The sequence below is a fragment of the Rosa rugosa genome, chromosome 1, assembly GCF_958449725.1.
Source record: "Rosa rugosa chromosome 1, drRosRugo1.1, whole genome shotgun sequence".
Taxonomy (NCBI): Eukaryota; Viridiplantae; Streptophyta; class Magnoliopsida; order Rosales; family Rosaceae; genus Rosa; species Rosa rugosa.
Genome location: NC_084820.1, coordinates 42,770,672 through 42,784,148, shown reverse-complemented (window position 1 = coordinate 42,784,148; position 13,477 = coordinate 42,770,672). Strand labels below are relative to the sequence as shown.

The 13,477-nt window shown below is 40.3% G+C and overlaps 1 protein-coding gene and 2 long non-coding RNA genes across 3 annotated transcripts; 2 read left to right on the top strand and 1 right to left on the bottom strand.

Moving 5' to 3' along the window:
- The first annotated feature begins 1,115 nt into the window (after positions 1 to 1,115).
- LOC133724982 (shikimate O-hydroxycinnamoyltransferase-like) lies at positions 1,116 to 5,582 on the top strand. The gene is made up of 3 exons (XM_062151970.1): positions 1,116 to 1,417; positions 1,525 to 1,952; positions 4,418 to 5,582. The coding sequence occupies exons 2-3, from the start codon at positions 1,536 to 1,538 to the stop codon at positions 5,309 to 5,311; spliced, it is 1,311 nt and encodes a 436-aa protein (XP_062007954.1). The 5' UTR covers positions 1,116 to 1,417; positions 1,525 to 1,535; the 3' UTR covers positions 5,312 to 5,582.
- A 176-nt stretch (positions 5,583 to 5,758) lies between these two features.
- On the bottom strand, positions 5,759 to 7,053 carry LOC133724983 (uncharacterized). The gene is made up of 2 exons (XR_009854174.1): positions 6,524 to 7,053; positions 5,759 to 6,418 (listed from the first exon to the last, which is right to left on the bottom strand). It is a non-coding gene; the product is annotated as an uncharacterized LOC133724983 (long non-coding RNA).
- Positions 7,054 to 9,538: 2,485 nt separating this feature from the next.
- On the top strand, positions 9,539 to 10,464 carry LOC133707221 (uncharacterized). Its single transcript, XR_009845014.1, has 3 exons — positions 9,539 to 9,784; positions 9,900 to 10,016; positions 10,104 to 10,464. It is a non-coding gene; the product is annotated as an uncharacterized LOC133707221 (long non-coding RNA).
- Positions 10,465 to 13,477: the final 3,013 nt, after the last annotated feature.

The following is a 13,477-nucleotide window of genomic DNA, read 5'->3' as shown; positions in this document are numbered from 1 at the left end:
TCAATCGCAACCAGTTGAGTTTTAGTGCCGAAAGGGAACCATCATTGAATTCGAATCTGTCGCTGAATTTGAAAGCTCCACCTGCAGCAGGCCACAATATCCCAGTTAACAGCCAGGAGCCCAGCACCCTTACAGTTTTAACTCCAGAGATGAGAGATCCAATCACGCTGGCGTCATAACTGACGGACTCAACTACCACCGTTATAACGTCCAACCCCACCGACTATTACTTCCGTCTCAACATGACGTCAAGCCAAACTCACCAACCCCCGGTGGGCCCCCACCGAGCACAGACGCTGTCAGAGCCGATGGATCGTCGTTTAGTTTATTCGGGTCAGGAGTTGGTGGACTACTACTATTACAATCACAATTGAACAGAAGAGCGAGGCCTTAGGAAGACTAGAATCTTTATCTGGTTCTTTTGTTTATGGGTCACCATCTCACCAACTCTCTCTCTCTCTCCTCCATTCTCAAGTCTCAATTGCTCTCAAGTCTCAACGCTCACCAACTCACGCCAACAGACGACAAGCAAAGAAAAACCATCTGTTTAGGAAAAAAAAAAGAGAAAGCCCCGTGTCGTCTCTATCTCACCAACTCTCTTGCTTCCTAAATCAAATTATTATCGAGCGTTATTTATGACTCGTGCTCTACTTAATTATGTTTCTAGAAAAAATAAAAATGCTCTACTCAATTATGCAGTTTTAAATTTATTTTAATTATGTTGTGTTTTTTTTTTATAAAAAAAATACAATTTATTAATCTAAAAAGTTACAACAATAGGAATGTCACTGTAAATTCCAATTACTTCAATTAGAGAAGATGACTGACTCATATCCTTATTGGCTCGTGTCTGTTTTAATTATGTTGTTGAATTTAAATTTAAACATAAAATAAAATAAATAAATTTATTTTAATCATTGCATTAATTTCTATCATTAAATCTAAATTCAATATCATTGAACTACAATTCTACAAGAAATCAATCCAGCACGATTGAATATAAAATCAATTCATTAGTACCGTTTATAAGTAATCCATGTTGAGAATTGACGACTGAATATAAAATTAATTTATGAATACCCTCCGTTTATAAGTAATCCACGTTGAGAATTGAAGGGAAGAGTAAAACTGGGGAGACCTTTTCTTTTTGAAAAGACAAATAATTCCGATTTGGAAGAGTATTTCCATGGATTGAATTGTGAGGTGGCATGGGGTAATTCGGGAAAGTTGGCAGCCGCGGTAGGTGAGTGACAGATATGCTCTGGGTTTGTTCCTTGGGTGGTGCTTCATAACAACTCCACCCCCATTCCCATTTCTTCTTCCAATATCTCTGTTTCTCGTTTCTCTCGTCCCTGACACCCTGCGTCCTACATTCCCGCCTCTGCTGCGCCCGCCCAACACTCCCATTATCTCTCAGGTAAACACAATCCCATCATTTCCGATTCTTCGATTATATTTCACGTTATATATATATATATTTTATAGGTGTGGTATTAATGTTGGATGTTGTTTAATTGGTTGCAGAAGCGAACAAGATGGCGATGGTGAGCGTCACCGTGAAGGAGTCGACGATAGTGAAGCCGTCGGAGGAGATGGCGCCGCGGTCGCTGTGGAACGCCAACGTCGACCTCGTGATTCCGAGTATGCACACCCCCAGCGTCTACTTCTACCGCCCGAACGGAGCGTCTAACTTCTTCGAGCCGCGCGTGCTCAAACACGCGCTCTCGAAGGCTCTGGTGCCGTTCTACCCCATGGCGGGGCGTCTGAAGCGCGACGACGACGGTCGTATCGAGATCGATTGTAATGGCGAGGGCGTGCTGTTTGTCGTCGCTGAGACAAGCTCTGTGATCGATGATTTTGGCGATTTTGCCCCCACTCTCGAGCTCCGGAAGCTCATCCCCACCGTTGATTACGCCGCTGGGATTGCTTCGTATCCGCTCCTGGTCTTGCAGGTAATAGGTTTACGTATTTTTGTATTGATCGTAATTTTTTATATATATATTTTTTATTTTTGGATAATTTTGTAGTTTCGATTTGGACGTGTTATAGTGTTGTAGAATGCAGAGCAGAGTTGCTCACCAATTTCGAGTGATTCTTTGACTCATAGTCATGGGTTTATTTTGTTTTCATACTACCATGTTGGTACCACTGTAAGTGGCCTAGTGGTTCTTGCCTAGTTAGCTGTGCTCCCTAACCTAGGTTCGAACCCCGAAGCTGTCAAAGTGGCCAGACACTGTGCTGCAATGCACAGTTGGAGCATTTCACATGCGCCGAAGGGGCCGAAGGGATCTTGGGCCTAGGAAGCTTTTGGGTTCCCCTTGACAAAGTTAAAAAAAAATAAATAAATAAATACTACCATGTTGGCAGCAGACAAGAGTGTTTAGCACTACCTATTATTAAGCAGGGAAATTATTCTATGCACCGACGGTGCAAATGACCTAACACTTATAAGATGATCTCAACCCTTGATATTTATAATTAATATTTTTATTAATAACCTAAGAGTGTATTTAATATAATCTAACCATCCATTTATGTCGGTGCAAGTGCACGTCGGTGCACTGAATCCTCTCCCTTATTAAGCACTACTTTTTTTTTTTTTTTTTTTCATTTTACTTTTACTTTTTCTGTCGAATTACATATTCTATTATCCGATTTCTTTTTCTTGTTGTCAATTTTAGTACAAAAATGAGTTATTTTTTAAATTGTCTGTTAATAACAGTCTGTATACTTTTAACATTCTTAGACATTCATTCCTGGTTTTTGAAGATTCATAATGATATAAAAAAAATTTTGATCGAAACATAAATAATTTTACTCAAAAATTTTACTAAATTATGTCAGACTATTATTTGTCCTTCATTCCGAAACTAAAATCCATAAAGCTTTGGTTTATAGATTAAAAAAATAAGCACTTAAGAATATCCTAGAAATTTGATTGGAGTAGATTCTTTGTCTGTTTACAAAATAACAGAGTTTATCCAAGGAGATTATTTAAGATACTTTTCTTTTTGGCTCTTTAGAAAATGTGATCTGTGTAATAGTGGCTTTTTCCGTAGGGAATATTGAGTGCATGATTGGTGAGACCTTTGGTGAGTGACATTAGAAAGTAATGGCCAATAACATATAGAACTAAGCACCAAAAGAATTTCATAACATATTTCTCTGTTGCAAAGGACCAAGGACCTAATTAGTGTGTTGATTTTTTGAATAATCTTTTCGTTACGAAAATATAGAGAACCATTGAGTATTGACATTTCAGAACTTTGTTTGGTGATGCCATAATTAAAGGAGTCACGTCTAGAAAAATGGAAAAAGTTATAAGCCCTTCATGCTATGCATTTCATTTTCAGACCCCCAAAAAAAAAAAAAAATGCTATGCATTTCGTTTTCAGGAAATTGCTTAAAACTTAGACCAGACTTTTTCTGCCTTACATTTTTGTAACTAAAGAGGTTTGATTTTTTCTAGTCAAATAAGTGTCAGATATCATATGAAAATTCTTGCTAAAACATATATTATTGATTTCAACTATTAATGAATATTTCAACAGTTTGACCTAGTGAATTTTTTCCTCAAGAAAAAGTAGCGGCCTTGTATTGACGTGGGTTAAGGTGATAGAATTGAAGATTGTATGAAGTTTGAACAAGTAATCCATTTCACTTGGTCGCATGATTCTAGGTGATGACAGTATGTTTTGTAACTATGCTTGATTTCTATTTTCAACTGGTTGACCAAGTAGAAATTAAATAAGAAAGAAGGACAACTAAAATGGAAAAGCTAGATAGCTCATATATATATACATACAACGACATTTCCTTATCCTTAATTCTTTATCTTTAGTCTACTTATTAACTCCTATTGGATATGTTATTAGGGAGTATTTTTTTTTTTTGGATACTATTATTAGGGAGTATTAAGTATGACCACTCAACATAAACAAGGGTTACATGTAGTAGTATTCTTTGATTCTTTTTCATTGATGAGTCAGGATATGTCAGTTGTATAACAGGTACAAAGTAATAAATGGTGGTTGAATAGAGTATTATGAATGCTCTGTTATGTATGAATACATTAGATTGGTTCATATAGAAAGAGATAGGTTGGTGTTACAAAAGGATTGCTTGATGTCTTACCTACATTTCAAGATAGGTAAGATTACATAATGATTAAAAGTAAATTGCTTGTTTTGTGTACTGGGCCGGAAAGTCATACAGAGGCTTATAGTTTCTTCTTGTTCTTGAAAAATAGGGGGCTGGTGCATGGTCATGACTCATGAGCTTATGATTAAATCGGTTCACACTCATTAGTTTATGCCCTGTTTTTGAACACTAATTATCAATATTTATGCCAAATATTAACTCAAGTTGGGGGATTATTAAACAGAAGCTTACTAGGCCCGGGATCTTTTCTGTGCAGGTCACATACTTCAAATGTGGTGGAGTGTCACTTGGTGTTGGCATGCAACATCATGTTGCAGATGGATTTTCTGGTCTCCACTTTGTGAATACATGGTCTGATATGGCTCGAGGTCTTGACCTTACAATTCCACCATTCATCGACAGGACATTACTTCGTGCCCGAGACCCACCTCAGCCTGAATTCCCTCACATTGAATACCAACCTGCTCCACCCATGAAACATCCCCAGCAAAGCACAAAACCTGGTGCGGAGGAGACAACTATCGCCATCTTTAGATTGACGCGCGAACAACTCAACACTTTGAAAGCCAAGTCTAAGGAAGATGGCAACACTGTCAACTATAGCTCATATGAGATGTTGGCAGGTCATGTTTGGAGATGTGCATGTAAGGCGCGTGAACTTCCCGATGATCAAGACACCAAATTATATATTGCTACTGATGGCAGGTCCAGATTGCAACCCCCACTCCCACCTGGTTACTTTGGCAATGTGATTTTCACAGCCACACCTATTGCTGTAGCTGGGGACCTCCAATCAAAACCAACATGGTATGCGGCAAGCAAGATTCACAATGCTTTGGTGCGTATGGACAATGATTATCTTAGATCCGCTCTTGACTACCTTGAGCTTCAGCCTGATCTTTCAGCCCTTGTCCGTGGGGCTCATACTTTTAGGTGTCCCAATCTTGGGATTACTAGTTGGGTTAGGCTGCCGATCCATGATGCCGATTTTGGGTGGGGTCGACCCATTTTCATGGGACCTGGTGGAATCGGATACGAGGGGCTGGCATTTATAATACCAAGTGCAACTAATGACGGGAGTTTATCAGTCGCCATTTCCCTGCAATCTGAACATATGAAATCATTTTCGAAGCTGCTGTACGACATGTAAGGTAACAAAATGGCTGAGAAATTTAGTTCTGTTTGAACCACTGCCGCTCATCTTCAGGTTTGCCAAATTTTTTCTGAAGTGGTTATGTTTCTCTCCTAGTGCTTCTATCCTCATACTTGTGAGTTGACATTTTCTTCAACCCGAAGTGGGAAATGCTGTACACATATTATTGACTCTGAAAACAGTTGCGTTACTGATTGATGTTGGGTTTACAATAAGCATAATTCTGCTAAATCTACAACAGCAGGGTTTAGGCAAGTATTTGGTCAGATTTTGGTCACATTTGTCTGAACTTTTATTTGGATGATAACATCATGCAAGTATTGCTCAGCAGATTATCGATCAGTTAGTGTCATGCAAGTAGTTCTGCAGATAGTTCTCCCACTGAGGAAGTTCTCTCAGTAAAACATAAAGCATGTTGAAGTCCTGCTCCTTTATTAATCACTCAGTTCAAACTAGTTTTCTTTCTCGATTAAAGAGAGAGTACACAATATTACGGTACAACCAATCGCTTGAGTTATGGAAATTACATGAGTAGCAAAATCCAGGAACCATGCAGTTGATCCACGACAATTATTTGAAAACTTTCACACGGCAAGAACTATTAGCAAAACGCCAGTCCTGCTTTCTCAATAAATTGAGATCTAAACACTCATCAAACATATACCTAACCAACATGAAAAGCCCTTCTCAATCGCAGAAATCAACCACCAAGTCCATCCAAGTAGATACTCATATGGAAAGCTCGAAAATGAAGATCTGTCATCATCAAAAAGGTCACTCCAAAAGAAAGTGGGAGAAAATTTCCTAAAAACTCACACTCGATATAGATAGACGTGTTTGGAATCGATGGGAACATCTAGACTAATTTGAAGGAAAGAGTAAAAACCAAACTGAAGATTACGGGCAACATGGTATTTGTGGTGAGACAAGAGCCGGGTGTTGCACTACTCTTCTCTTGACTGGGGCGATGAGTAGCAGTTGCACCACCATAAACTCCTGTTTTTCCTTTCTGTCCCTTTTCTAAAACAACCAAATCTTCTTGTTCTTTGTTGCTTCTTTCATAATCTTTTTCTGATCCATTCAGTCTCACCGTGCCAAGTACACCTTCAATTGTATGCCCAACTTTAATTAGAATTTTGAATGGAATTTGGTACCTGCTTCCAAAAACTACTACAAACTAATATATATAGATTATGGATTGATTCTTACCATGAATAGTTTCTTGTCCTCGTAGGATGGGCCTTGAGAGATTAACATCACGTTGATAGTGTTCCAAATGGAAAGAACTGTTTGTGAGAGCGAAGCTTGATAGGATCATCAACAGCAACCATGCAAGTAATTTTCCCTTCATTTTCTCAAGTTTGAGGTAGGGTAGGGGTAGGGGTAGGGGTAGGGGTAACTAGTTTGGTTTGATAGGATAGAGACTGACTATTAAAATTCTCCAAGGCCTTGTGCACAACTTTGTAGCTTGAGATCGAGCATCATAAAAGAGAACACTAGCTGGCACGATAGCGTCAACCAGGAGCAGCATTTTGAAAATGGTAAAGCATTATTCCAAAACCGTATCACTTTTCTGTATGAAGGAATATTTTCTCACATCATCATCTGTTGGTGTTGTCATGTTTACCAGTATCATAACCATAAAACACTGCATTAAATTAATGTGGACGGGGACAGGGAGGTTTCGGTTGTTGTGGCAAAAGCCATTGCGCGCTTTATTCCTTGCTCTAGTTCACCGTTGCACATGCAGGCTGAAGCAAGTCCAGCAGAACTCTCCTTGCTACCACTACTAGGATAAAGTTAATACACATCAGTCCACAACTAATGTTAAAAAAAAAAAAAAATCTGATGTCTTAGTGGGCCATGTTAAAAATCGCCAAAACTTAGACATCGGTTCAGAACTGATGTCTAGTCTGCAATGAGACATCGGTTTAATGTTCAGAATCGATGTAAAAACGTCAATGTGATCACTATTTTGGTGTGTTTAGCTATTGTCAAACCTTCATATTTTGGCATTAGCTACTTAATGAAATATAGGTCTAACAACACAATTGTCTATTTTAACATCGTTACTGATTTTAGAAACGATGTCTGATAATATTTTACACATCGGTTCCCTTTAATTTTTGCTTGTGGTTCATGAGTTTTTCGTGTGTTTGCTACATAATACTCATGAAGAATGGTTAGAGGTAACTTTGTGCTATGTTGATTTCAGCTTTCTCTAGCGTTAATGATGATTGTTCTGAGAGTTGCCGTATTGTGGATTGTTCTGCTTGATTCCCACATGGTCGATAAGACTGAATAGATTGGTGAGCATTCTTCAATTACATTCATCTCGGTACCTGCAAACCAGAGAAAGTGGTCAAGAAGATACTTGGAGTCAATCACGAGGTGATTTTGGCAAAATAAGAGAACTAGAGTCAAGTCAACTTATCCAAATGGTGCTAAGGGGCAAATATTCTTTGGGAGTGGACACAGTCAGTCAGTAGAGTAGAGTGGGCCCTATGGCTCATGCCATAAATGGGCCATAGGGCCATGTCATCAATGGGCAAAATAAGAGAACTAGAGTCAAGTCAACTTATCCAAATGGTGCTAAGGGGCAAATATTCTTTGGGAGTGGACACAGTCAGTCGGTAGAGCAGAGTGGCATGGGCCCTATGGTCCATGCCATCAATGAACATTTGGATCAGGCTGGGTCCGGTTTGGTAAAATTGGTCTGGTTGGTACTGTTTGGGTTGGTTGGGTCCAAGGTTCGACACTGTACTTTCTTGCTACCGAGGTATTCGACGAGGGTTTGTCTCTACACGTGCTGAGTTGTGTGAACTTGGTCAGTGGTGGAGGACCGGCTCTATCCAAGATGAAATGTCGCTAACAAGCTGTTACGATATCATAGTAACATGGATGATTGCTGAACTTATATGAAATCTATCAATACCATCCGAATGTGGCACATCTATCATGAAACAAACAGTGTAACACATAGATTAGCTTAACTTGTTAGATACTTTTGTATGAATGACTTATGGTTAGACGAGATTTTTGCTACTATTATTTAGGATATTCTTTATAAATTGTATGTAAAATCTAAGAACATCTCTAACAAATCTCCTAAACATTATTGTTGCCAAAAATATAAGAGTTTTTCTTGAATATCAACTCTAATAGTTTCCCCTATCTCATTTTCTATTTTTGGGAATCCCTAAAATTTGACGTTTTCATCACTTATTCCTTTACCGAAAAGAGAGAATATAGGTGAGGATAACTCATTTTTTTTTAAAGCTTTCCTAGGAGGCAGAGAGTTGCGCTTGAGACAGCAATAGAGAGTTGCGTCCCTGTCCGGCGGTGAGCCCTTTCACCGTAGTCGGACGGGCTTTGGTTGGCTCCTTGTGGGTCTGTGTGAGGCCGGGCTCCTTGATTGACGTTCTGTTTTGATCGTGGAGATCGCGGTGGCAGTTGGTGCGGTGAAGGAGAGGGAGATTGCGGAGATTATCCAGTCTGGCTTTGCTCCTCGATGGTCGGTTCAACGGATTGGTTTGGTGTCGCAGACTCGGAGGTTGGCTGGTGGCGGCTTGCTTGTGGCGGTGCAATATGGAACCGATCGGACAGATCCGATTTGGATTGGATCTCATGGATCCGATCTGGGACAGGCTTTGTTTGGTTGGGACAATGCTTACCCATGGAGCGAGGGGATGGCGGTAGGTTCATGGCGGTTCGGCAATTGCAGCGGGGGCGGCGTAGTGAGGGGTCTGGCGGCAGTGGCCGTGGTGGGGTTGGGCCAGGTTTGGCTGGCGGCCCGTATTCTTCCTCTGTCCTGGGTCGAGGTCTGGGCCTGGGCTCTCTGTTTGGGCCCGGCCTGGGTGTGAGCCCCGAAAAAGTTTAACGAGCTAAATTGAGATCGTTCGATAGACTACTTAACGATCTCGGTAGTCATCAAGGTGCTCGAGAATATTTTCAGGAACGAAAAATCATCTATTTAAGGATTGCATAATAAAGTGCACAACATGACGAGTTTGTGGAAATTTTCGGGGAATTTTTCGGATACCCGAGCTAATTGTTATGAATTTCTGAAGTTTTGGAATTGTGAAAAAATATTAAATGGGGAAAAAGAAATTGGGTGGTGTTATCCTAGCCGTCTAAAATCCCCACCGCTTCATCACAGCCATTGCTTTCAATTATATAAGGGTGGGATCAGATCAAATGTACTAGATCTACCTAGAAGCTTCCGAGCTCTCAATCCGCAAGAGAGACCTGGCGACCCGATCATGTGACCCGGCCACAACTCCGGCGTCCGGTCACCCCACGACGGCGAACTGGCACCGTTCTCTTCGTCTTGTCGTCACCGTCACGGTACTGTCCCTATCTTGATCGTTCGTCGACTGTGGAGGTCGAATCGACGCCGAGAAGACCAGACTGCTCCGGTGATTTCGTGGCAATTTCCGGCGACTCCGGTCACCGATTTGTCTGCATGTGGTATGAAACATAACCCTCTCATCGTTCTCTACGTCGTGCTATGATTGGTTTTTGGTTTCGATCAAGTCTTAATGATTGATGTTTTGGGTGTCTATGGGTTTTGTCGGAAACTCAGTGCACGGCGGCTTTTCCAATGCTTCTTGGGCTGACGTTGATGATGTTCCTGGTCCTAGAACTTAGAGTGAGGCTTGATCTTGTTGAAAAGCAGAAGTTGTATCTAATTGGAACGAAGGTAAGAAATTGTCGATTGTTTGGGTTCATTTTGGAAGACGGATTCATGATTGATTGATCACCGTACCTTAATTATATGTTAACGCAGAAGAAGAATCTCGTCGTGGTAGTTTTCATCTCTGCTGTACTTTTCCCTGCAAGACAGGATTTGCTTGAATGAATAATCTGCCTTCTATTTGGTTGGAGAGGTGAGCTGCATGTCATTCACGTAACCTTTGGAATATATCAATTGTGTTGTAGTTGATTTGTTGGGAGCACACGAGTAGTGTACGTGGAATCCTGCATTACTTGGTGTGTGTTTAGATTGGGTTGTTGCTTTCTGATTAGAATTAAAGGTGGTCTATCTTGATTGTTAATTGGACATGTGAGGTTGAATTGTACGTGGTGGTTTCCTTTTGCTTGACTATTGGTCATGGAAAATTAACCAGGGCATGCTATGATATTTTGGATTGAGACTAAATCAATATGGCATAATCATGGTTTTGTTTATCATGGTTTATGGATGCTGAATGCTACACCATGAGACCTTGGTATTTAAATAGAAAGCTAGTCATGGTTTATGTTTAATGTTGGGTGCCCTTAGTAATTTTCGGGGTGCACCTAATTGAAAAGGAAATTGTGTTGATTTGAGAAACATCTTGATATGGTTATGATTGGCGAAAAGTCTAAGAACAATAAATGGTAAAATTTTCGATAATTGAGATAATTATCGAATTTGTGGCGATTGGTCAAATAGGGTCAAATCGGTCAACACTGGTCAAACTAAGAAATGTTGGTCAAACGATAGTCAAAGTGGTCAACTCCGGGTCAAACCAGGAAAAGTTGGTTTGGACGATATATTAATCGTCGAGATTTCGTTTAACTGTTCAAAAGTTATTAACCGTTGAAAATGTTGGAACTCAGGACTCCAGTTACCTGAGGAACCGAAGGTTCGCGACTCTCGGAGTACGTAAGAAAAAGCATCGGAATCCAGGTAGGGATTCAGGACTCTCCTCGGTTAGTGATTTTCTTATATTGTTATTAAATGATGCATGTTAGTTGGTATGGTTTGGTTATGTTCAAATGCAATGCATACTAACCAAACCATGTGAGAAATGTGATGGCTTGAGAGCGAAGGGTGGCTCTGACTTCCTTGGGTTCGATCCCCAAAACCTCCGGAGGGTTAGTTACACCGGTCGGACGGTGAGCGATCGCAATGACGACCCGATCCGTGTGTGTAGCTAGGTAGCGGACGCTCTCGCTACGCTTACCTGGTGATAAATTAAATTGAGGTAAGGTCGTGTAGTGGGTCTATGGGACCGGCCATCAGGTAAAACTTGGATTTGGCGCCGTAGTTGTTTAAGCATCATGCATCAGTTTTCAAGTTGAAAAACATTAAAGTTTGTCGTTTCTTTTAAACACTTGGATTAAGCATGTTTTCATACTGAGGCCTCAATAATTTATTTACCGATTTTCAAATCTAGTCGAGATAGAGTTCCTGTTGAGCAGCGAGGACGAAAACTCACCCCTACAACAGTGTGGATGCAGGTACTGTGCACTGGTGACGGGACAGTAGCGGACGGAGCTGGGTGTGCGGAACAAGTTCGGTAAATCATTGTTTGGATTCTGTTTCAGATTCTATTTCTCGAACTTCGTGTTTCGGAACTTGTAGATATTTAGCATCGTGTCAAATTTAGTCGAATTCTCTTTCATTGAAATTCATACTTCGTGTGATCCTTATCCAAGTACTGGACGAGTGAAATAGGTTTTAACAACTCAAGTTTTTCACCTCAAAAATATTTGTAGCTTCCGCTGTGTTTATACGAAAAGTTTTCAAACGAAATGCCTAGCGGTTCTCTAGAATGTAAATCGAGCGTTCGGTTTATGTTTTAGAGGCTCGCGGCACTGTGACGTGCTTAAGCTGGTGAGGTGCAGCTTGGGGCGTTACAGAAAGTGGTATCAGAGCAATGCTTCCGAGTTTTCGGTTTCAATGATCTAAAAATCTCTGATACCCGAAAAAGTTTTTGTCGGCTCGTGAAAATTTTCAAATCCTGTGAAAAAGTCGACTTGGGAAATGCTTGTTCGAGAACGTGTTTCCGAACCTTTGACTTGAAAAGTTGTGAAAATCTCTACCTAACGCTTGAAAAGGGTTGACTTCGGTTTTTAAGACCGAGTTCCGAAAAACATTTGAGAAAGTTTCCGGAAAAAGGATTTCGAAAAACGGTTCACGAGCGGGTTTTAAAGGTGTTTCCAAAAAGAGATTTAGAAAAAGGGGTGCCAAAAGCGAAGGTGCTTTGAAAGGCGATTTGGTAAAAAAGGGATTTACTTCCCATTACTGTTCAAAAGTTTTGGATTTCGGTGTTTACTATTTACGTGTTTAACCCAAGCCAACTTTGACATGTGTTTTGTCGGAAATATGCTTTGTGCCGAAAAGGCAAGTTTTAGTGGAAATCGTTGTTTAACTTCAACGTGGGTTTTTACATTTGAGGTTTTTGAACGAAACCTTGCACTGATTTAAAAAGTTTTTCGGAATTCGTCTAGAGTCTGGATTTCCGGTTACGTGGGAGACTTTAGGAATTTCTTTACCATGAAATTCCGGTTCACTCCTTGGTTGTGAGAGGGTAAAAAGAAAGTTTACCTGAAAGGATTGTTGCTAGTGTGTATTCATATAATTACAACTCTTCACTCGATTTAGGGCCCGACTGGCCACCGGATCCCCCTAATGTATACCGAGGTTGAAAGTTGTTAAATTACTGAATACAACTTGCGACAAATAAATGACTCTAGCAGGATTCTCCGAAACTTCAACTTTTCGTGAGTCAGAACTATTGTTTGTTTTCCCATTTGGATCCCTTAGACTTATGTTCCGACTTGTCTTTGTAATTGAAGTTGTGCTTGTTGCTATTAGGGTTGGACTTGGTAATTGATTCTTCTCTGGATACCCTGTCGAGTCTAGTTCACTTGATTGCTTCCATAGACTCGATTATTGTTTATGGATTCACTTCCAAATTGTGCATATTCACGTGAATCCTGTTCGTTGAAATATTGTTGGTAGGACTCGATGTTGCATTTGTCTTGTAATCTTTATCGAGTCCAGTTATTATTCATCCTTTTATTTGTTTATTGAATTTGAACGAGTATTGCCACCCAAAGCTCCTCCACAGTGCACAGACCGCGACAAAGATGTGGGCCCAGTATGAGGTAAAAGTAGAAAAAGAAAAAGGTACGTGAACGACAAACTTTGAGTCTCCATAAGAAAAGTTGATGTTTGTACAAGGAAACTGTCTTGTGGGTTTCCTTTGGTTGATTGCTTGAGTGGGGATGTTTATTTTGGAAATGAAATCATTATAGTGTGGCACCTTGTATAGGTCCAGTTGTCGTATCGATTATACGTAGTTGATTGTTGCTTTCGTGTTAAACTTGAAACGTCGCTTAACAAAGGAATCTCGGATAGTTCGAATTGTTATTCCGGGAAGATCTTGT